At 35.4% G+C, this 25642-nt stretch overlaps 1 protein-coding gene across 1 annotated transcript in view; it reads right to left on the bottom strand.

The window, feature by feature from the left end:
* The window catches only part of LOC103798248 (dual specificity protein phosphatase CDC14A-like), a 54620-nt gene that overhangs the window by 6917 nt on the left and 22061 nt on the right, over positions 1-25642 (bottom strand). Inside the window, exons 4-14 of the mRNA XM_009070499.1 lie at positions 25561-25640; positions 17383-17449; positions 15238-15300; positions 12030-12117; positions 10204-10434; positions 7940-8078; positions 5171-5327; positions 4315-4430; positions 3745-3792; positions 2617-2745; positions 1356-1672 (exon numbers count right to left, since the gene is read on the bottom strand). Coding sequence (XP_009068747.1) covers positions 1356-1672; positions 2617-2745; positions 3745-3792; positions 4315-4430; positions 5171-5327; positions 7940-8078; positions 10204-10434; positions 12030-12117; positions 15238-15300; positions 17383-17449; positions 25561-25640 — 1435 coding nt within the window. The remainder of the gene's footprint in view (positions 1-1355; positions 1673-2616; positions 2746-3744; positions 3793-4314; positions 4431-5170; positions 5328-7939; positions 8079-10203; positions 10435-12029; positions 12118-15237; positions 15301-17382; positions 17450-25560; positions 25641-25642) is intronic.

The following is a 25642-nucleotide window of genomic DNA, read 5'->3' as shown; positions in this document are numbered from 1 at the left end:
AGGAAGTATCCATTGACTTTAATAAGAGAATACCAAATCATGTTTCCTCAACTAACTTCATTGTCAATGTACTTTATATACAGGGTAGTTTTCAGTCACACATGCAATTTAATAATACAGTGAAACAATCAGAATTTATTTCCTACTGTCATCTATTCTCAGAAAGTGCAGTTCATACTCCCAAGCTGTAAACAAGTGGCTTCAGAACTGTAAGTGGTGGCACATCCTAGCTGTTAACAAGAGGGTAGGTCCTCCACTTCTGCAGGAAAAAGGGAACACAACCCTTGGATCTTTTCAGCTGACATCCTAGTTACATGCAATCACCACACTCAAAAACAGTAGCACACAACACTAAAACTTTTTTTATATTGAAACAATTTATCAGTGGTAAGGAAACAGGAGAGAGGGGTGCAGTACTCTCAAGTTAATTTTACACGAAGCCAATTTTATTTCCAGCAGCTAAACAAGTAAAAATCAGAAGTGTCAGTACTAGTAAACAGAGACTGAGAGGTTCAATTACTTGCAGGCAATACAGTCTATTAAAAACACTGCATTAATTTTTATAATTAGTAGGATATTAAATCTTTGGAGATCAGGTATTTTAAGTTGCTTTTAGATTTATAGTAGTAGATTTGCTTATTTTTTCTCTAGAATAGATGTTTCTAAATTCATAATTGAAGTTTCTCTATTCTCTCTTCTCTGCATTTTGTATAGAACTACTTTCAAGCTGCATTAATGTATCTGTGCATCCTCTCTATACAGCATCTTTCACCCAGAAAAAGAGCACAAAATCAGGCCAAGGCAGCAAAGCTGTTGAGAAATGAAAGCTAAAATGTGAGACCACAGGAATCACTTGCTCTAAAATACTCTTCACATTTGCTGTTAGAAAAGGACTAGGTTTCAAGTCGAGAGGACTAATCTTTCAAACAAGCCCTACCTTTAATGATGTTGTACCTTCTATTTAGTATTACACGTACAAAGGCTTCTTCATCTCCATGCAGTAACAGATTTAAAGTTACATAATAAATTTATAAACTAAGTTATGGATAATTTGAAACAAAAAATATAAAGACTAAGAAAGTCCATAAAAAGATATGAGAAAAGGTGTTGAAGTTCAGAAGTGATTTACTTTCATGAACCATCCATGCTCTAGATGCTTAAAAGAGATGGAAATGAAGCAGCTGAAATGATAATAACGTAAAAAGGTAAAGGTGCTGTTCAGAAACGTCAGAGGAAGTCAGAATTATGCTGAGTAAAGGTTTTTTGCGACAGCTTTGCTCACAGAAGCAAGGAAGAAAAGCATCAGTCAAGTCAGATGCCTGAAAGTGCTGTTGTGACTATGAACTTACAGGAATTAATTGACTCTGGTATGGTGCTGGAGGAGCTGTAAGGCCCATAAAGGAAGGTTGATGCGTACTCATCTGTCACGGTGCTGTGAAAACTGCTTTGGCTGCTCAGGTTGTTGCCACTACTGCTGTTTCTGTTGTATAAGTTGTTGTTCAGTTCATGGTTATTTCTGTGTGGCAGCTGCAAGCTGCCATTCAGGTGACTGGAGATATGGCTTACAGAAAAACCTGTCCTAGAGGACAAGGATGTCATTTTGCTCTCATCATCATCTGAAGCAGCATACAGGTTCCCTAGAGAACTGGCTAGTCTGGAGTTTATGGAAACGCTGAATGGAAAACACATGCAGGGAAAAAAAATATACACAAGGTATGTAGGTATATATACAAAAATGTAATAGACAATTCAGAAGACATTAAGTGAATAACATAGACCACTCTGAAATAACTCGTGCTTGCACACAGGCTCATCTAGCTCTCAAGTAATGAAAAGCAGAATTCTTGGTCAAATTTTGCTTATTCAAGCACTAGCATGGCCTGCACTCACCTCTGTCAAACCATACACACAGGCAGGAGATTGTTTTAAAAGGTTTGGGCAGTGTCTGATCTACACTGAAGTACATTTGTGTACATGTTACACTTTAAGAGCTCTTCTGGTTCTGGAAATCAGTATCATGATACAAATCTTCAAGTAACTAAGAATTTATGTGATAAAATTTGAGAATAAAAGTAGAGTATCCTGAAATATCTCAAATTAGTTACTCTCTTCAGGTAAATATTTGTGCCCAGAGTTATTAAAAATGCATCAATCATTCTAAATTTCATTTAATAACCATAATTACCTAGGACAATAGCAATAGTATAATTAAACGGCAATAAATCAAGGGTTCATAAAAATCTCATTAATTACTACTCAGTATTCTTCTGAGAGTAATACTATATAGGCTTGTGGGAATACTTGCAAAATGTCTGTACATTTCTGGTACATGAAAACCAAACAAACCAACTTGAGCTATGTAATACTGTTTCTGACAACACAATCCCAACAAAACTCTCAGACTATTAATACAGGGTTTGGTTTGTTTTTTAAATCTACAAGCAACTGTAAAATTTGGCAACTAAAATTTGGCTAGTGGAACAGCTAATCACTTTGTAAGTAAATTTAAGCCTTCTTACACCCAAGAACAGCAAGAGCTGCATAGACTGCACGTGTGCTAATTACCACTGTAGTATACAGTAAATATTTGCACCAAAAAGAAAAGAAAAAAACCACCTTTTAAGATTAGAGCCTGAGGACGTGGAAAGTCTGCTTATTCTTTCTGCAGAGGGTGAATTAACTGCCATCACTTTGGAGGCCTTCAGAGGAGACATGGATCCTTCTGTGCTGCCTGAAGTATTCAGTCTAAAAGGAGTGCAGAGTTTTAGTGAGAAGCAAGATTTTACAATTCAGACAAATATCTCAAACACATACAGTCTTCCAATAGCATAGACTAGTTTTTAAAAAGAGGGAATTCTCAAGTCTGAGAACTCAAGAGCAAAAATTCAACAGTTTGCTGTTTTCAGTATCTTTTAAAAAAGAAACTTTCCAATGTCCCACTCTAAGTATTTCCTCTGCTGTACCTTATTATACAACTAAAGGTTTTCACCCTGATAATTTATGACAGCCAAGTGTCCATTTTTTTCAATTTATTGTAGATTTTAAATTTTAAATGTAAATTTGAGAATATATGTATGAGTAGAAAAAATGACACTAGCTTTAAAGAGGTCATCATCATTTTCAAATGACAGCACGAACGTTTTCACAAAGTTGCACAGAACATACAGCTCTTTCTGGGCCTCTTGATGACCAAATTCTTCATGTTTTGCTAATGAGCTGTATGTATGTTACACTGGAGTACTCAAAAGTGTTACCACTATAGCTGTCCATATTAGTTCATTAAAAAATTAATTTTCTCCATTATTAGACCAGGGATATTATCATGATCAAATCTTAAAGGATGAAAGAACTTGAGTACAAGTCTCAGACTACAAGCACAGGAGGAGTGACATTGAGCAGAAGAAGCTTTAATTACACACCAAGAAAGACTAAAATAGACATTTCCAAGGTTAACCATATGGAGTAATCCAATTCAAAAACCCAGGTCACAAAACTGAAACTGAAAACATTGTGCTATTTTTATTATTAAATACTTTATAACAATATTTTGTCTTACATGCTGTATTTCAGATGCAACAGTATAAAGGATGCAATTTGCAGGTGTTTAAAGAAGTTTTTTGCCTGCCTATTCTCAGAAGTCTGAGCTTGTTAATCAATTGATGTGATCACTATAATCCAAAACACTGAAAATTAAGACTCAAGTCGAGTGGTCTACATTTAGAACTGGAATTTTAAAGTTAATACCTGAAGGGTTGTGATAATGACCTGGTGTGCAATTTCACGTCTTGCAGCCTAAAGAAACAAAAGGAGCAATTTTAATCCAAGGATAAAAAACCTTTCCCCTCAGCCAAAGCATAACTGAAGTACAAGAATAAGAGTTAAGACTTTTTGACAGTCATTGTTTTAATCTACAGCTAAATAACAGAGAGGTATTTCAGATTTATTTTTACAGTTCACATTTTTACTGATTCTGAAAAATTCCACATTTATATAAGGAGTACAGAAAAGTAATTACAGAAAGACAAGTAAGTCTGAAGAATATTTTGTTCAAGTCTTAAGTTTTAAAATGCTAGATAGATATAAATTTAATTGCTTTTTTTTTAATCTTTTTCTGCTATATAGGAAAAGATGGGGGAGAGGAAAAAATTCATAAACCATATCTACAGCTAATACATATATACCTAGAGAAATTTCCACCACAGAATGTGGTGTAACTAGTACCACTGCCTTAAACAAGATCATGTACTTGCCACACAGATCTGACAGCATGGGCTGAATTTAAAATTGCAAATTACCTCAAAATGATGTCCTTACCTCAGTGCTCCAGTCGTAGCAGAACAAGGCCGTCTCCGACTTTTTAAGGCATTAAGCTTATCTCCCTGTGTCATGCCATTCTGAGTTTCCACATCTGCTTTGTCTTCAAAATCATTCTGGGAAACACAAAAGTATGCAAGGTAGGAAATACATCAAACCCGTAGGAGCAGAATAGTTTCAAAGTACTGAACATCTCCTTCACAAAGATTAAAATTTAAAAGGCTAATCTACATCTTCTACATATGTGGGGCACTACTCTCTGCATAGTTCCAGCAAATTAAACGTGTCACTGTACTAACACACATTCACAGAATGTGACCTCAAAGTCAGTTCAGGATGCTCAAGTCTAGTGCCAGTCTGGGTTTATGGAACATAAACCTCAGCTCTTTTCTTCACAACTAAGGTTAACGTTATCATCAAAGTGGAGGAAAGAAGTAACACAAAATTTTGAGATACACCCTAAATGTACACATCACCTTACCAACCCATAACACTGTGATAAAGGGATGGACATCTATATACTCATATATGATTAACTAGAAACTTGGAATAAGTTTCTAACTAATAGGAAGGAAAGCTGATGTTTTGTTTTCCTTCATTCTCAAATAAACAACTGAAAACTCTGAAAGAATGACTCGAAATAATGCAAACCTTCTGAAGTTTGCAAAATTATCTACAACAGCTTTAAACATAACCTTTTTTAAAGTGCAGATTTCTTCTAATTATGACATATATAAAGTTTATCTGAGAAAAAGCAATCTGATACTAATACAAGCCTAGAAACCAAAAATCATTCATAGCTAGCTATTAAAAGATCAGCTTCAATCTGTTTAGAATTTTTCCCAAGAGCACTTACCTCCCTGTATTGGTCCAAGTCTTGTACTTTATTCAAATTGTCACTGATGGAAATGTCATTCAAGCCACGAAGTACTCTGTTAATGTTTCCATCAACGACTCGCTGTTTCTGCTTTGATCGGATGAGATCTCCCTCCAGCCATAACATTGCTTGCTTCCTTTGGGATACAAAACCAAACCAACTCACATCAACAAATCTGCATACATATAAAACAACAATATGAAAACATGCTACTCTTACAGGTTGCCAACATTTGAATCCTCCCTACATCTTCATCTGGAAAAAATTTGAATGTCTATCATCAAATAAAAAAGTATTCAATGGTTAAAAACAACAACCAAAAACTCTAGAACCACCAAACAAGTCTGTAGTCATGACAGAAATACTACAAGCACTAAAACTTCATTTTATATTTTCTGGGAAACAGGATTTTGCAATAGTATTTTAAAAGCTTTTAAAACACAACCTAAAAAATAATAAAAAAATAATGCTTTTAGATACATCACGTGCAGCACAAATGATGATATAGCAGTTTGCAACTCACAACATGAGTTTTCTGTATAGAGACACTGCAGTAAAACTACAGCTGATGTGTGCAATGGCAATGGTCATAGTCATGTAAAGTTGAACAGGACTCTAATATCAATTTTCAGAAAATGAAGGGTTATCTCTTTCAGACAGGTGGTAAAAAGATAATTTATTTGCTACACTGTGTGTGGACTAAGCAGACTTTTGTGGCTGAGACTGTATTATTCCTTGGATAAGGCAGTTGGCTGGGTAGGTAGTAGTCACACTAGTTCCATCCCAGAACTGAGACACCATTGCATAATACTGAAATAAAGTTAAATTCCTATACTGAACAGAGGATTAAAAAAAAATGAGGAATTAAATCAAAATATACTTTCACTGGAAAATTTTCTTTGAAAACAAAATACTATAGCAAAGCTTAAGACCAATGTCATCCGAGCCAACTGCCTAAACTTACTTAATAATAAATGGGGAAGTTAAGCACTTCCAGAAAAATCTCACTATATCCCAAGAAAACATCAAAAGAAGGCAGAACAAACGGGTGGGGGAGAGGGAGTGCCACTTCTTCCACCTAACAGAAATAGCCTAGAAAACATGCTTGAATTTAAATACCTTTGAAATCTTTCAAGATTAATTGCATTCACAGTAACAAACTGATTTGATACATACTTGGGTGGGAGAGTCTCTACAAAGAAAAAACAAACCTACTCAAGCCTCTCTTATTAAACCTCAAAGAACCTAAGAGATGAAGCTTTGACATCTGTGAAGGTTGGGAGATCAAAGTTGCAAGATTTTACCTTTTCGTTGCAGCCCTGAGGGCAAAATATTTTATACAAGATTGATGTACCTGATGTTCTTTCCCAAACCCATTTTCACACTACTGGTGACATTGCTAGAGTTTTGTCTGATTGTCAAAGCAGGTATCTACTGCCCTTAGGACATTACAAAACTCTTACTGAACAACACTGCAGCTCCTAGCTATGAATAATGTAGGTACCTGTAAAAAAAATCTGAAGGATCTTTGCCTATCTGTAAAATCAAGCCAAGTTTTTATATGCCACTGCAGAGAAGACAGGGGCCCTGTCTTTCTTGTCTTACAACTACAGAGCACTTAGTAACTGCATTATCTACTACCTGTCTTGTAATTTTGCTCTATTGTGCAAGTTATATTAAAGAGTGTATCATCCAAGCATCAGCATGGTGTGGAGAAAATTAATCTGCCTCCAGTGAACACTTGTGGTTTGTGAAAGTTTGTGATTCAGTTTTCTGAGTAACGGCAAAGCCACCTCTGAAAGACAGCAGTGCCCAGAAGGTTGCACAGGGAAATAAACAAACATCCTGATTCATGCTCAATTTCTTTTATGAATTACAGTAATACCTCTTCCTCTCTGATATCTTGTCAATTTTACGATGCAAGGCCAGTGCACGTTTTACTGTATTCACACAGTATGTGGCAGAGCTGTTGAATTCTTTCTTTTCCAAAGAGACAAATTTGTAGTGGATTTGCGTAACATGTTTTCTCACATAACAATGAAAATACCTCCAAGTAAATATCATCATGGTATCAGCTCAAAAATATCAGCATAACTACTATAATACTAAATGCACAACACAGAAATCACTAGGACATTAAACTTAGTGTCTACATGATAAGTCAGTAATTTCAAGTCAGGATCAAACCCGAAGTTGTATTAAAAACCATACATTTGTTTTACAGCTATTAACTCCAAATCAGGAATGTTCCATACATTATGCTAAGGAATATGACAGATCATAAGCTGTCTATCAAGTATTTTTAAAATCTTTCGTTACAAGACAGAAAAAACCCACTTATCAATTACACCTTTTTATAATTCATTGTTCTCTCATAGACAATATATAAGGTATATAAAATCTATTCTATGTTAGTATTTTAATAAACCCTATTTGTTTATTTAATCTTCTGTCCACATCTGTCCACTTTCAACACCTTTGCCTTGATCTCCTAAATTCCACAGAATACAAAACAGAGAGTTTGGAGGCTCCTCTGCCCCTTAAGGTGACAAAATGCACAGCACTCCAGAGAAGATGATTGCTGCTAAGTTTGATTTCAAACCCATATTAACTACCCTTAAATATATTGAACAGGCAGTACTACACAAATGTCAGTAGACAGAAAGTAGATCCTATAAACAGTCCTAGATGGATAAGGATGTAGAGATGCAGATAATTCCTAGAGGTAAAGAAGGTATATATACATACTCTTCCAAGAAGTGTTGCTGGGGTCCTATAATAGAGCCTGGCCGACATATTCTTATCCAAGCAATGGCCTCAGCATGTGTGAACTTGTAGTGTTTCATGATGTAACAGGCAATCAGCGTTCCTGTTCTCCCCAGGCCAGCTACAGAAACACAAGCACCAACAGTCACATAAATCATGAGCGTTCCAGAACTGTCCATTTAAATGATGGGATATAAGAAGGCTTCTATGCCATCTTATTCATTGTCTTAGTATTTGAATTTGGGACTCAGTAACACATAATTTGATTTCAGTGCTGTAGATGTGACAACAAATAATCATACTTACTAAAAGTTAGTGTTTAAAACCACACATGCAACAGTCATCACTCATGGCACTTCAACAATTCTACTTCAAACTTTGTTTTTAAAAAAAAGTCAGTTTTTAAAAAAAGCCATAATCAAACAAGATACAAGTTTCATATAAACAAGACCAGTAAAAAAACCACGAAGTACATTTGAGAGGCCAGCACACACAGGTAAAAATCAAGGTGCAAATACATGTACACATCACAACAGAGAGCATGTGTTTTCTGAGCCAGTGGTTGTTTGATTTTTGAATCAGTTTTACTGTGAAATCAACACAAAGCTATTTACTGTTATCTATATAAATGAACCTTGACCAGCATATAATTTGATATCTCAATAGCTGAAAATATTTTAACTCATTGCCCTCCCAAATCAAACTTATCCTGGTTTTAAAGGGAAAACAGAAAGACATTAGCTTTTACTATCAGAGAAATCTCTAACTATAGAGTGAGAATGAATCTCTTTCTAGCCCTGTGACTTACCTACCACTGAAATGCCTCCCAGTTTAAACTTGATTTTCTCACAAATACAGTATTTGCCATTTACAGGCTCACAGTGACCAGCTATTGCTTATGCGCCAACAACTATCCAAATGGAAACTCCCTAAGCAGCCAGACATCCCTGCTGACAATTTTATATCCATCTACAAACTCTTTACATCTAACCAATAACTAAATCTTCCTCTGACTTTCCTGAAAGTGAGGATGATTTGGGTAAAAAGATGAAGGTAGAAGGTCGCAAACAGTGAGGTTCCATGACTGGATGAACGAAGACAATCTCTGAAGAATCATTTAAAAGGCAAAGTTCTTTCAAATATTTCAGTTCTTTCCTTTAAGTTCCTGCTAATGTACAAACTTTCCCTTACAATCCTTTGCATTAAACTATTCTATAACTTCTGGGACAAGCAACTTCAAGTGTGGAAGCTGTGCATGGAATATGTCTGTAATACATTCAATCTGAGTTAGACCTGAGTTAACTGTTGATTTAACTTTGCAATGGCTTATTTAGAAGGGTGTAAAAAACTACAAAGCATAAGATGGCTGATTTCCTTATTAAATGGTCAGAAAAAAGACCAAAACCACTTCAGTATAGAAAGTGCAGATCTAACTCACTAGGAAAGTATATTGTATTCCTTTAGCAACTAAGCCTGGAGAACAACAACCTATTCCTGCTAATCAATAGTTTATACTCTCATTGAGCCAATTAGCAGATGTCCAGCTTATTAATGCCAGAATTTCAAGGTTCTAGCTGCAGTAACAACTTCTTAGCAAACAAACTTATTTATCTCTGATATGCATATTTATCGTTCATGGGAAAATTATTAATAGCATTATTCTTGTTTCAGACTGGCAAGACATTCATCTCCACAATGTCCTCACACAACTCTAAACATAGATCAAGCTGAACCCTTGAAAGCCTTTGTTAATCATTCTTGACTAAGCATGTTTTGTGTGTTTTCTGTCTGGTTTGCTGAAATAGGCTGGTTTGAAATGCTGGCATTGCAATAACTCACATTAACTTGAAATGTGGAATTCATACTCCACAGAAAAATGTAGAACAGTCCAAAAGCACAAAGAAAACCTTTCAGTCTTTTGCATTTCCTAGCCAATTATCATAATGCTGTGAAAGCATAATGCAAGAGAAACCTGCATCAACTCAATCTCATGTTTTCAAGTGATACGAAAAAACCCAAAACAATGAACAATAGATTGTCAGTTACTGTAAGCAAGTGTGGGATGAAAGAAATTGGTATGCACATGAAAATAACAAATATTTGGCATATATTTAGTCAAATACCATAAAGCAATATTGCTTTCACAACCAGGGAGTGTCATTTTTAAAGTGTTTTATTTCTGGGATAAATTCTATGTATTTTTCCTTATTTTGAATTTAATCTGAGAAATGAGTAAGTGCACATACCTTTACAGTGTACAGCAATGGCACCATCAGCATTTTCACAGATGTTCAGGAACCTCTGAACTATGCTGTCACTTGGTGTGCTTCCATCTATGAAGAACAGGTCATAATGCTCAAAACCAGCATCAGTAAAGCGTTTTGCTTCATAAATTTTTTTATTTAGTCTTATGATTGATGTGACATTATGTTTCTTGAAATAGGGAAAATAGGCTTCAGGTGCATGAAGAGGATAACCTACAAATAAAATAAAGCCACAGTCATTTATTGTCATTGATAAATTTCAAAGTCCTACTAATCAAAATTGCCCCTAAAACCTCTGCTGAATAATAAACATGCTAATACTAAAATGTTTCAGCATTTTATTCAGAATAAATACATTAAGTTGTAGAAAAAAATCACCCACAAAATGTTGATGAAGACCACTATTATTAAAAAAAGGTATCAAGAGGAAAAAAGTTACAGCACAGTGTATATCAAACACTGTGTTATCTCCTGTTTAGCCCACATTCCTCTCTGCAAGGAGGGTTTTATACATAAAGCTAGGCACATATATGAATTCAGCACTTCAGAACAGCTGCTTAGCTAAAGTCAAGCTGCATATCAAAGAACAAAACCATGCTTTAAAAGGAAATACTATGTTTGTGAGGAAAATAGATTGCTGATCTGTATTATGAGAGGAAAAGGCAGAGGATAAACTGCAGTACCAGAAATATTCTTGCCCTACTGTGAAGTAAAACAGATCGATTGCCTTGATTCTCAGCTGAGAGAAAAAGGATGCTCTAGCTGAAGATGGGGGGACAGGGAGGGAGGCCAATGACCACCACAACACAGCTGTTTAGAACAAGTCATATATATATATATATATATAAGTAAATGCAATTAGAGTCTCAATATTAAGAAAAAATGTAGCTTTGTAATATGCTGTTACTCTCACCTGGGTGAGGCTTATTTATAGTTTCATCACTGGATTTTAAGCATTAGTGTTAATTTAGTAATTTTTAGTTATACACGTTATAAATAAAACACAGGTTTTTCAAATTCCATGGAACAATGTAAGTGAATATTGAAAAAAATCTGCAAGAAGGGATTGTAAAAGTGATTGGTGAAGAAACCTAAACCAACCTAAATATTTTCCCCCTGGATTTTGTTAAAATCTTCAGTGGACACTGCAATTGGCAGCATTCCAGTTAGAGAGGAAACATGAGAGAGCAGAAGTGGGGGGGGGGGAAGGGGGATTGTCACATAAGAAAGGGACATGGCACAAAGAATAATTAGGCTCATTTCATCAAAAATATGATAGTAGTTTTTAATTGACTGATTTTTGTTTTAGCTGGACCAAATCTCTAATTTCCCTCCCTCAATCAAGCAGTCAAGTTTCATTTTTTTGTTCCATTAGAATCACGTAAGGTCTTCACGTTATCCCAATGATCTTCAGCAGTAAAGGCAAGCTTCTTTTTAAAGTCTTTCCTGGTGTTTGTTTCAAAACTCTTACCACAGCCCTCTGCGCTTTACACAACTCACCTTTAGTTCCACATACTTATTGTATCAAGTGTCAGGTTCCAGGAGAAAAGTAATGGACCTGAGTTTCTCAGGCACTTTGTCACAGAATGAAAGTCACTGACTGTTAGAAGAACTGAAATTCTTCTAGCAAAAAATTCCAAAACCTTCTGAATTAAGTTTTATGATCATACCTAAAATGCTCATTGTATGGCTATTTCTGAAGACTAACATTTATCTATCTATAAACCTCTTATCTTCTGCTCGTTTGCTTGATGTTTTAACATGCTGGAAAAATAAGTCACAGAGTAACAATAAAATATACACCATACCATTTTCAAGTTTGCTTTTTGGATGTGGTCCACTAAAAGCCAAAAATTTTCCTGGAATAATCCAGTTGAAGTCACCATTCTCCACTCGCTACAAAAATTTCAGAAAAGAAAGAGGAAAATATTTTAATCCTGTATATGTGAGGTTAAAAAAACAATTAGTCAATATTTTATCTTACTTTCTACTATGTTCTCACCGCACTAAACCAAAATATGTGAAATTAAATTAACTAGCTTACCTATGTGGGACAAACTAACCATAAGCTGCTTCTCAGAAATCTCTTAATAAAATGCCATGTAAAAAAAAATATGCTGATGATTTCCAATAAAAGCAGAAAAATCTTTTATCCCAGGTACTTCTCCTTTAGAGGGTTCAGTGTTTAGGACACCTACTTAGAACAACACTGACAAACACCAATATTCTTCTACGTTTCAATCAAAGACTATGGAAAAATGCTTCCGTGTAAGGCACTGGCTAAAAACCCCAATTCACGGAAAACAAATTAAAAACCAATTAGCTTCAAAACAATTATCCTTTCCCTGTAGAAACTGAAATTTACATATTGGCATAACTCTGCTGAGCCAGTAATCATAGAAGGGAAGTATAAATCAAAGAAAAAGGCTAAATTTAAAAAACTTTCAAACTGTGACAGTTTGTATTCTTTGCTCACTTTTAAATGGAAACTTCATAAAGGCTCTTCAAATTCTGTCAGTGCTAAAAATGAAAGCTTCTTTGGAAATACATAACATGAACTGTAGTTCAAAACTGTCTTTTCTTTTTTTAATTGAAGACTTCTCATTCCTCATTTGGCAGTGCAGTTATTCTCAGCATGACTTTTGAGGACATGGCACTCAGTTCAGCAGCATTATTAAGCTTGAGATTTTAGCTCTCAGCTCATCAAAACATCTTAATGAGTGAAAGGTTCTGATAATGGACATGACTGCAATCAATTCACCAACTGTTTGCTTAGCTGAGTCCATTAGGCTTGCTCCAAATGTCCTCATCCACTGAAAACTCCTGTAAGCTAACAAAGTTGCATAAGGACTAGTGAACCAACCTTACTGCCAAGTCAGGACCCTTTGCCCCCCCAGTTTCTATCTCAGACTGCAATCTCAACATTGTAGCACCTCTGCTCCCTTCAGGGAAAAAGTCCTGTTCAGTAAAAGCATTTTTATATTTGTATTTCTAGTTTTATTTGTGAATTAAGTGTTCTTTAGTTACATGACTTATTGCAAATAATTTAAATTTTAACCAATACGAACTACAGGTATCTATGTGGATACAAACACTCAGCACTACATGCAAACAACATTATTATTGAAAAAAAACCCCAAAAACTTCAGAACATCTAGTCCAACAAAAGGGGAATTAGCTGCCTTGATAACACTGTAAGATGAAAGAACTATAAACATGAAATAAAATTTCCTTTAGCCTCCTTCATTTAAGTTGTATGCAACTTTTCTCCACACAACCACACACTGGAAGACCTAACATAGCAAAAACCTGGGACATATAAAGTTTTTGAAATATAGCACAGGACATATCTAAACACAAAGCTGACCAGGATGCGTTTGAAAAAAAAAAAAGACATACCAAAAAATGGACAAAAAGAATCAAAGATGATTCCAAGTTTTCACTTCTTAAACTCAGCACAGTGTACTGTGAACATCATTCACACATATGTACTTTTCACAGACTAAAATAATGTTAAACATTAAACAAGATAATGGGATAACTTTAGTCAATTATTTTAACACTTGTTTTCAGGCAAACTAATGCCTACTATATATACAGAATCCTAAATATTGCCAACTATCATTTGTTTTTAGAACAAACGTTTTCCTTTTGTACATTTTTTTGTGCAAAAAAGCACAGCAATTTCATCCTTTAAATGTTAGTTCCTATTCATTTATTTTTGGCAATTTAGCAAAGGCTGTACCAATTTATCAACCTAATCACTATGGAACATTACAGGACACAGAAATCCTTCCACAAATGCCTTCAATTTTTGTGAATTTTTGTGAATATGTAATCTAGACTGCCTACTGCAGACAACATCTGCTGTATAGGTTTGTGTTGTAAATTTTTTCCACTGCTTATTCCTCTTCTGGCTTCATGTTCATGAACATTTATGATGCATTTCTGTACATATCTGAAATATACACAGGTACAGGAAATGCTTTTAAAATGGAGGTTTTCAGACTAAACAACTTTATTATTCTAGTTTTCTGAAAATTGCAGTAGAAGGGCTGAGGGGAAGAACACTGACTAGAGTAAAGTAACGCAACTCTATAAAGAGAGTTTAATATATATCCAAAAGTTAGTACAGGTTGAGTTTTCTCCTTAACCAACAACTTCAGGAATTTAAGGGAGTTCCAAAGACAAGGTCTGATACAACCAGATGGTTGTCACTAACTTTAGTAAAAAACCTTTTTTTGAGTTGAGACATGGTAGACAAAAACCACATAACTATTCTGGACCAGATGTACATACACCTTCTGTGCCTGTGAATTCCTCCACACACAGCCCAGCTCACAGGTACAGCACAGGCAGTTTCAAAGCTTCTCTAAAGTAATGTAGCTTGAGATGACTTTGCGTTAAAAAACAGGTAAAAGTGGGTATGCCACAAAGTCCTAGAAGCATCTAGGGTCAGCAGAGTATTCTTAAGTCGTAAGAAGGTTGGCAGAACAATGAATGACATATCAGCTTTTTGGGATTTCATTATGGAAATACTTTGGATGTATTTCCATTACTAGAATCTCCATATAATGCATCCTAATTTAAAAAAAGAAAAATGCTAAAAATGTGCTTAATACATGTGGCAATAAAAAAGTTTGTCATATATTTGGGACTAACAGCATTTCAAGAGGCAGCAAAGAAGTGCTGAAAGAAAACACATTCTGTGGGTCAGCTAATAGGCCTTGGATGGTATCCTGGGGAAGGTTGGGAAAGCATGAAAGAGGTCAAGGAAGCCAGAAAGTCTACAAGAGAACAGTAGATTTATTATATGATGCACTGAAAAGGAAAGGATATTAATCCTACATGTTTTTTCACATTCAGCATACAGGTTTGGATGTACATACCTTACATATGAACACTGGGTTTTACTTGAATTAAAATGTGTTCCCAGTATGTTTTAAGTTGTGGGATACTGTATACTCTTATTTTAGGGAAACCAAACACGTTCGACTCATTATTAAATGTACAAACCTCATAGTGTTCATATTCATCCACATCAAATGTCTTAAAGTCAAAAAATCCATGCTGCAAGGCCTAAAAGGCAACAAGGGGTCAGTTTATACTGAAATAGGATATATAATCTCATTTTATATGACTGCTTTGAGAATCAAAACCAAATTCTTACATGTTTGTGGGTTTAGCTTATTGAAGCCTTTATGTTAAGACAATATCACATTTTGCACAGATTAACAACACAGACAACAAAAACTCCAACAATGTCACTGAAGCATGTTAGGCTCATTATTTCCCCTTCAAAGACATTATGACAGGACATAAGTTTGTTGCATATCACTTAAATCATAACATTGATTCTCCCCATCCCACCCTGTCTGGTTTTTTCCTGTAAGCCAGATGCCAAGTTAAAATGCAATTCCCTTTTTGTCATACACTCATTTGATGATTTCTATGCTGAATGCATTTATATTTTGATGTTTGGATATAAAACATAGAATATTGATTTTCTATACTTAATATGATAATCTGGGTTTATCACCATAATACCTAGGCAAAATGGCATATACAGAGTACAGTACCATGGATAACATGTATTTCAGTATTTCTTTTAATACACATTTCACCAACAGAGTGAAGTTCACTAGATTACACTAGACAGTATTTATTTACAGGATTGAAAGAAGTTTTGTATTCCATTACTATACTATTGTTAAATATGCCAATTGTGTATAATGCCATATGGAAATCAATTCTATGAATATGGAATTCATAGCACAAATTTATTCCAAAGAATAGGTGGAAGACATTTCTGCAGACAATATCTATACTGAATCGACTGCATTCTGACAAGTGCAGATAATACACAACATTCTTGGATTAAGGTGTGATAAAAACACATCACAGATCTATGATTTAAAAACAATATTCATCAGACTGCCATTGTTTGCAACACATGGAGCATCTTTTTAGGACAAGAATAGCCTTCTTGTAGACAATATAAGCTCAATGACTGGACCTGTCGTGAAGCCTCAGATACTGAGAGGTTTGTCTGAGCTGATTTAAGCATGCCTGGCTGGCTGCACTCCAGAATTTGCAGGCCCTGAATTACATGTGTATGATATACATGCACACAAACACCAAATTTACCCAGGTGGACTAAGACTACTTTAAATTAAGGCATATAGTTACTGCTCAAAGTGTTTTTACTTCTGTAAGTAAACTGGACAAAAATTCAGTAATAAATGTAATGGGAACAAAGGAGGAAAAATTGATTCTTGCAGTTCTTTTCATGTATTTATTGCAGATAAATTACAGTGACTGCACTGACTACTTCAGAGCTTCAGAATCTGTAGAATGCCTCACAAATTAGAGTCTTGCTGTTAACTGACAGCTCCTTTCCCACCCCCACAGAACTAAAAATATTAAGCTTGATCTCTTTTTTCAATTTTTAAAAAGCCCTTGTTTTGCCGTACTTTTAACAATTACAAATAGTCTATAAAGTGTCTGTACAGAACTGTTCCTATAGCCTGCTCCCTTCATCAAGATCACTGGGAAATGCTGAACAAAATTTAAAGGTTGCCAATTAAGACATGATGTAACTTTTTTTTTTAAAAGCAACATTAGAGCTTAATATTCCCCAGGACCAGGAAAGTGACACATCAAAACACTTGTAAGGTAGATTACTTTTCATTGTTTTTAAACAATTCTGAAGAGATTAGCATCAAACACTGAATCAAGCATTTTGGGGGAAAGCTGGGGCCAAGAACATGCAAAACCAGCTCAGATTAAATCACAGCATACCTGGGTATCTGTCTCGCTTGACTTACCAAGCTGTTATTCCCTCTTACCAATGGTTATAAATGACCCATTAGCAGATCTAGCACAGTGCCTTGCATTGTCAAGAGCTGCCCCAGCCAGGCCTGGTGCACCTGCATGTTCTGATGCATGAGGTGAGTTCAAAAAGCTGCCCAAGGCCAGGCCAGCCAGGGAACAGCATCACCTTCCTCTGCTGGCACTACCCAGTAACTCAGGCTTCATGAGAGCCACTCATTCACACACCTTTTGCTTTCACACCAGACTCTACAATCTATTTTAACAGTATTTTCCTTCATGTTTTATAAGTCAATTTCAACTTGTTTTGCTACGGAAAAATGTTATTACCTTATTGACTCCCTGTAAACAGTCCAAGATGGTAAGATTGTACGTGCAGTTCCCAAATGAAGCATCCCTATAGATTTAATACAAGTGAATTTAATATACACAATTATTTTAACAACTCAGGGAAAGGCAGCACACAACAGAATACACTCAAACTATTCAATCCCCTCTGAGAACTCTAAATTATTCGAAGAAGACATCTTTTTTAGAAGCTTATTCATGCTAAAGCACTCCCCTACCCAAGATGAAGCTCAGAGTAAATGCACTTAGATACAGCAAATTATTTTAAGTGCATATTTTACAGTGGCTAACTACATGCTCTTTACCAATTTAGGCTATCCTGGAACAGGAAGCTTTGCATCCCCTCTCCACTGTGCAAGGTTAGCAGCAAATAAAGCAAATCTTGCTTTAACCATTATTCAAGTCTTGAGTTACACTAACAGGAACAGGCAAATAAGAGTACTAGCTTGGAATTAATTTACAGGCTTTCATTTTGATGCCTGATTACAGATGTGATTAAAATTTATCCATATATAATTAAACTTAAAATTACCTAACCTCAGTTCTGCCACTATGAAAATTACAATTTCTCTTTAAAAGATGAAATGAGACTCCAAATCAAAACATATTGAAGTGGTAAGAGACACCAACAAAAAAATAACACCACCCAAAAAATGCATCGTGGAAAAATAAAAAAACACTTTTCAAAGTGTGCTTCAGACTGACTGGACTTTAACAAAATTCTGCCTGGGCAGATTATTTCCCTGTCACTCATTAAAGAAACCTCTTACAGCTTTGCTCTAAGCTCTCTCAGAAAAAATCCTAAGAGCTGCAATTTATCAGAATAGCAACATTTTAAGCTTCAGCCAGACAGATACTTAATCTGTAATTGATTCAAAATTTCAATCTTTCACTGAAAACTTGCCTTTTTTGATAATCTCCTTGCTGTAAGTAGTATGAAATTTATTATACTGATATGTTCCTTCAATCTGAAGTACTTTAAGAGTATAATATTCCCACCTATTCTTTAAGAACAGAATCAGTATAGCAGTTTTGAGCAAGCAGTGTTCATAGAAAATGTTTATAAGAAAATTAAAAGCTACAATTTTGGTAGTGTTATATTACAGACAGGCTTATATGTTATATCACAGACTCTAGAAAAGCTTTTGAATTATTAGATTATTAAAACACACAATGTTTTGGAATGGGAACTCTAAGGTATGTATAAACTTTCCATAATCAAATCCAACAAGAAGGTTTCTAAAAATGAGAAGCCATAAAGTATTTTCATTATGGTGATAAGCAAAACATATCAAAGCTATAAAATATGAACTTTATAGACAACACATTTTTGACATAGTAAAGTTGGACAACAGATCATTTTAACACAAAAGCATTTTAGCAAATAAAAAGGTCTTTTGAGCAAAAAAAACCCCTAAGGACCCAATGGGAATATGTTACATAGCAGAAAGCTGTAACAGTTTTCTGAAGGGGCTGACAGAAATAAAATCCAAACCAATGCAAACCACAAAATTAAGTACTAGAGAAATACGAACAGAAGATATGATTGTAGCAGACATGTCCTATCTTATTTTGCTACAACAATAAGATTACTTTTATTTTACCTATATGTATGTTTCTGCAACTGATAATGCATCTGATAGTGCAGTGCAGAAAAACAATCCTGGGGGAAAAAAGCCACATAATCTCTAATCTGTTAATAAGAAACACTATGAGAGGGGGAGAGAACAATGAACCTGACCTAGATGTACAAGATAAGCCTCTCACAACTCCAGGTGTGCAGTATTCTTAGCCACAGTTCCCACAGACACATTCCCAGTGACCAAATAAAAACCTAATCCCAATTTCCCAGGAACTCAAAGAATAGCAGCATTCTAATGTTTGGTTTTTTTAAAGAAACACAACACTGAGTTAACATCTGAAAAACTCCCCTCCATCTATTTATGAAACACAAGCAAATCACACAAGTTCCTTCTGTCGTAATTTGGAGAACAAGATAATGGAACAAAATCTATGCAATTTTTTTTTTTAAAGCCACAGCCATTTTTATTTTAGCACTTTCAATCCTTTTCAAAATGAATCGAGGAACATATATACACACACATTTTTTCTTCTCTAGTTTCCAAAAGTACAGTTGGCTGATTAGAATCAATTCCAGATGCAAAACACTTTCTGAAACTTCAGTTTTACACTCCAGAATTTTAAACCAAACTGTCTGCAGGTATTACATTTTAGGTGCAAGAACAAAGCAATTCATCTGGAAGAAGTTCTACATATAATCCATGAGGACTCTGCATGCTGAATCCATTGACAGGTTAGAGCAGTGTCTGAAGCACAGGTAAGGCAAGTGCTTGTGGTTTCAGTATTAGGAGCTGAAACCCAAGTCAGTAGTTTCAGAACATACAGCAAGTCACACATTTTACAAAGTAGTTTTAAATATTAAAACAATGTTAAAAAGTAGTTTATTTATGATGAAAAGTCACAGTGTACTTATAAAGTGAAATTTTTTAATATCCAATCTTCCTATCAAACAGATGATTTTATATTATTCCAGAGAAATGTTAGTATTCCTTTAGAGTTTAGTCAAACAGCATTTTGCAGAAATATTAGAGAGGACAGATGTTTAATGCCAATCTTACTGCTGACTGCATGTCAGAAAATGCCTCAAAAGACAAAGATTAAGAGTTTGTGACCTAATTTCCTGAATGTTTTAAATAATTTACTTGACCCAAATATCTTTTAGTTTAGAGGGACACCTTGTCTAAGGTATTTTAAGTCTCTAATTATTTTGACTCATTCTTTGTTAAAAGGAAAACCAAAACAAATCTACCCCCAGTTACCTAGATGATTTCCTCCAGGCTTAGGCTGGGTTATCAAGGTCTTGATCTTTCCCAAAAAACCCAGACAGAAGTCATGTGAAATCATCAAGATTAGTAAATATTAAACAACCCAAATTTGATCTTGTTTTTTTGAATCCTATTGAATTAATGTATTTACTGAAGAAAAATAATTAACAACTAATGCAGAAGAGCTAATTCAGCTTCACCATTCTTTGTGACAACCCACCTTCCTACTGATTTTGTATAAGTTTCCGGACCATGGATAAAAATACTGGATACTGTCAGAACTAGTACTAACCTTTGCAAAAATCCTGCCAGAAATACAGTTAATCTCATACCACATTGACGTGAGAAGTCAATTATATAGTGCTAGATCCACAAACTTGCTGTTCCTTTATACTATAGAAATCTATCTATCTATAGATAGATTGCAGAAGTTTTAGGGCAATATTTAATACTTGTTTTAGCTAAAATGCAATAGATTCTGAGCAGGCCACACTTTGTTCCACACTAAAACCAAATGCAAGGACTAACAGCAAAAAATACCTTTCCTAATCTTGAAGAAACATATCATTCTAGAGTAAATTAACATTCTTGCTATTTAAGCTTTTTCTCCTTTTTCCACTGCACACAGTCAGCACAATATCCTACAGAAAACTAATGTATGTGCTTATGTTTAACACAGTAATTTTTAACCTACTGGGACTACTTATGTATATATAAAAACATTTACGTGAAACTTGCATTTCAAATCTTAGACCTTTCTGTTCAACTCAGAAGTCTGTATATTTAAGAAAGCACAGAAGAAAAAGGAAAACCTCATTTCATATCAGAATAAGGCAACAGAGCACATACAGACATACCCAGCTGCTTTGCAGTGTGGGTGCTCTGATTTTTGTTGCTGATCACATGTTCCATCACAGTATTCTCCCAGTCTTTTATGGCCAAATACATAATCACCTTGTTTTTCAAATAGTGTTTTACCAACTATTACATGACAGTACTCCATTTACTTTCAGAATGAGAAAAATGTGACTATTTCTAGGCGATGCAGACATAGTCTGAATCTGAGCTGGCATTACAGGGCTGCATATCCCACATCCGATTTCACAGTTGTTGTAGCTGACCTCAATACTGCATAATGCTTTCCCTTTCACCAAACCCCAACATTTTCAATAACAAAATAGTTTGTTTCCCCAGCACTTGCCAATAAAGAAACAAACCCCAAAAGCTACAAACTAAAATCTAGCTCTGAAATTAATGTCATTATTTAGAGACTGAACACGGTAATACCACATATTTGGTTTTCCCCTTGAACATTAAATCAATTCAGAGTAGTTTGAGCTAAAAACCTGAAATTGTTTCCCAGTAGGCAACTGGTATTTATGACAACTTTAAATGGTGTCAGCATGGTTTTTTAAATCAAAGTGAGAAGATACAGTATAAGATCTTCAAGAGACTAGAGCGTCACCAGGTGACAGAGACTCAGCCAAAGTAAGAGGCAAATGCCTCAAAGACAGTAGTGCCTTATCCTCCCAAGTTATCTTGAGCTTTTCTATTAGAAAAACAAAACCAAAAAATATCCATGTATCTTTTGAGAGGGGTATTCTGACTTCCTTTCACCCCGAGCTATATTTGCTGAAGCTGTCTTTAAATGAAATGCCAGCTGAAGTTCTAAGCCGATTAAGGCTTTTTGAGGTCATTGAGCTAGATGAAAGTAGATCAGTTTCCCAGTGACCACTTCATGTAAACCTACCTCAGTGCTCCACAAAGAACCCAGCAATCCTGGAGCTTCTACCTATTCAAAGCTGCCTATTTTTTTTTCAAACAGAAGACACTTCAGATATCAAATTAACAAACTTGCTAAATAGTCCAGTTGTAACACTTAACTGATCATTGCTCACTGATAAGCTCTTCACTTGAACTATTCAAACAGAGATGACCTATACTACAGAAGTTATATAATATCTAAGTTCCAGGCTGCAAGAAAAAATTCAAGTTAATAAGTACTGAATAGCAATGATTAGTACCTCAAAATATTTCCTTTGTAGACCTTGGAATGGAAGGGAAGAGGTAAGACATTTGGATTTATGTTTAGAACTGTACATAAAACTCATTTTAGTCCTTTTCAAGACACTATAGATGTGGAAGGAGTACAAACTTCCTCATAGCACCAACTTGTTTCTTCACAGTATAGCGTGATGCCTAGCAGATATACTACCTAAGGCAGAGCTACTGCTTCCAGCACAGGTTCAAATGCTTGAGCCTCTGTATTATGCTATATGTCGCAGAGATGTCTCAAATGTCTTGGATTGGATGGGGAGGGAAATTTCCAAAGACCTCAGAAAACCAGGGAAGGAAGATTAAATTATTTCTTCCCCATTCTCAGCTAATCTCGATTGTCCCACTGCAGGCCCTCGTCAGATCTACTTGCCCTTCTCTCAGCCCCAGTAATTCTTAAGCTCCTTATGTATCTATTCCAGCATCTTCCTATGAATTCAAAATCCAAATATGCCCTCCCTATCAGACTTCCCATTTCTTACCAAGCCTTCTATCTTGTCATAATCTTTCAGTTTATTTCCTGACTCCTCTTTGTTTCACCTCTGGCACAGCAAGATTACACACCCATCTTTCCCAGCAGGACAAACTACAATGCAGGTAACAGAATCTGCTTAGGCTCTAATCCACTGCCAAGACCTGACGTAATCAAAGCAGCTCCAAAAGAAACTTAAGTGCTTTCCAGCCCCACACCATGTAAGAAAATGCTCAAGAAATCAAGATGCTTAATTCTTCTAGCAAAAGTTCAAAATACTATATTCCTTCGATAAACAGGAAGGCTCTGCTCGAGAAGATTGTCTCCCTCCCATCCTCTAAAATAGCCAAAGCTTTGAATTTAAAAAACCAAAAAAACCCCACCAACAAAACCCCCAAACACATAGCAAATCCCATCCACACCAGAGAAAACCCAGTAAATAAACCAAACCCACAATCTGTCAAAAAAGCTTTAGTTTTAGCCAACCAGTTATCTCACAACAACCTAGGGCTTGAAACACACAAAGACTGCAGAGGAGTTATGTATCAGACTTCCTACTCTATAAATTGCCCTCTTCTCCTGAAGCTGACAAATGGAATGCAGGAATTATACTTTTGTAATCATTTTGACAACCCACACAACAAAATCTGAGTAGCCCTTTTGCTGGACATTGCCTTCTTCAATATTTTCAGTTAGTGTGCTCTCCCCTGGGAAACACAAGATGCTCATTGCATATCATATAAAATAATCTTCAGAAAATCTTGCCGTTTCTTCTATTTTTTTGCTGATCCCAGAGTAGCTAACTATTCTATTTTAGGATAGAATTTTAAGAATTCAAACTCATTAGGATTTGCTTTGAATAATGATTTAACACTTTAAATGAAATTGTTTCATGTCAATAAATTTGTTACCGTTGTTCCCCTCAGCCTCACAAGAAATCACAGAGCAAATTACTTTCACTACTACTTACCAGTAAAGCAGAAACAGCATTTTTTATTATTACTACTACTGTCAACATCATTATGATACGGAATTGGTTGCAAGGCAACAACCAAAGTCTGTAGCCTTTGGTTGGAGTGAATTGGGTCATAGGAGACTGTGCTGCAAACATTTTATTTCTCTCAAGTTTTTTGTCTTAGAATTTGGGGATCTGACAAGTAATTCTTCACTTTATCAGAACCTTTTTTCTACACACCTTAATCCTTACTTTGGCAGGGGAGAGAAAAACCTAAAGACATATCAATTTACTATAATTCCAAACAGTAAATTTCTTTAATCAATGAACAAGATATAGCTACTCAGGTATGAGGCCTGATGAAATGCACCCCAGGGTCGCCAGGGAACTGGCTAGTGGTGTTGCCAAGCCACTCTCCATCATATTTGAAAAGTCATGGTGGTGAGGCAAAGTCCCCAGTGACTGGGAAAAGGGAAACATGACTCTTATTTTTAAAAAGGGTAGAATGGAAGAGCTGGAGACCTGCACACCAGTGAAAAAGGGTAGAATGGAAGAGCTGGAGAACTGCACACCAGTGAGCCTCACTCACCTCTGTGCCTGCTAAGATCATGGAGCAGATCCTCATGTAAGCAATGCTAAGGCACATTCAAATATTACTCTTGATTTAATGCAGACCATGACTCCTGTATTTTATATGGAATTTGGATAAGTTAAACAACACTGACATGCTCAAAATAACTGATTTTTTAAAATATATTGTACCAAGTAACTTTTACAGCAGCTGAAAAAACATGAATACCAATAGCTTGGTATACTTCCTGGGCTTTGGAGAGCTATTGATGACCAGGTCAGTGTATAAACTCTGACAATGAAAGCTACCACTGACACCTTTTTAGAAAGGTGTTTGACGGTCTAAGATTTCATAGTCAAACTAGTCTTTTCCTAAAAATCCTACCACCCTGTGCTGGTTTGAGCTGGAGTAGAGTAACAGTTTACACTGTATCTGGCTGCTGCACACGGTGTGAGAAGAGAAAATCTGATCTTGCTTTGCTGAGTGGCTGAAGAATCAGATGAATTTGATATAGACAAGTTAGGTCTACATTTACAAATGCACTGGCTGACAGAGAACACTACTTGTAAAATGCTGACTCCCCTAAAAAAGATGATATTGACCTTCTTGCAGTTGCCTTTTACTGCCAGTGTTTGCATCAGAATACTGAGGCATTCTCATTCATAAAGCACAAGGGCATTTCATAGTCCACACCAGCAAAAAAATTTGGAATTCCCTTTGAGATATGCATGATAACTAAAACTACAGAGATTCAAGTCTCTGACCTTAGTACAGAGAATAAAGACAGATTGAAATTACCCATGATTCACTGAAAATATTTACTAACTTTAATATCAGTACTTGTTTTGTAAAATAGAGAAAATATACCAGCATAAACCCCCCTTCATTCCTGTAAGTCTAGCTAGTTAGGGACTAGCTAATTTAAAAGACTTGAATGACTTTTGAACAAAAACATGATACATGATAAAGAAGAGGTTTAATTGTTAAATCACAAACATGCTAAGAACTATTTTCAAACCCTGATGGTTTGCAAGACCGGGAATCTTACTTAAAACTTGTATCAATCTAAATGATTCATTATTCCAACACAGAGCAAGTAATTCCACCAGATATAAAAAATATTTTTTCTGGAGATTGGTCATTTTGATACAATGTCTGTATCACAATGAAACCCTTTCTTGGGAAGGCAATCTGAAAAAAAAATAATAATTCAGCGAATTTCAAAACAGAAAAGTGAGGCTCATTTGTTGTGTTCACATACCTAAATGGAAGATATGGTGGATTAGATCCAGACAAAAGCGTCCTGTAAGCTTCTTCTGGTGTTTTCTTCAAGAATATTACCT

The sequence above is a fragment of the Acanthisitta chloris genome, unplaced genomic scaffold, assembly GCF_000695815.1.
Source record: "Acanthisitta chloris isolate BGI_N310 unplaced genomic scaffold, ASM69581v1 scaffold9842, whole genome shotgun sequence".
NCBI lineage: Eukaryota > Metazoa > Chordata > Aves > Passeriformes > Acanthisittidae > Acanthisitta > Acanthisitta chloris.
This window is presented reverse-complemented; position numbering and strand designations above follow the sequence as displayed.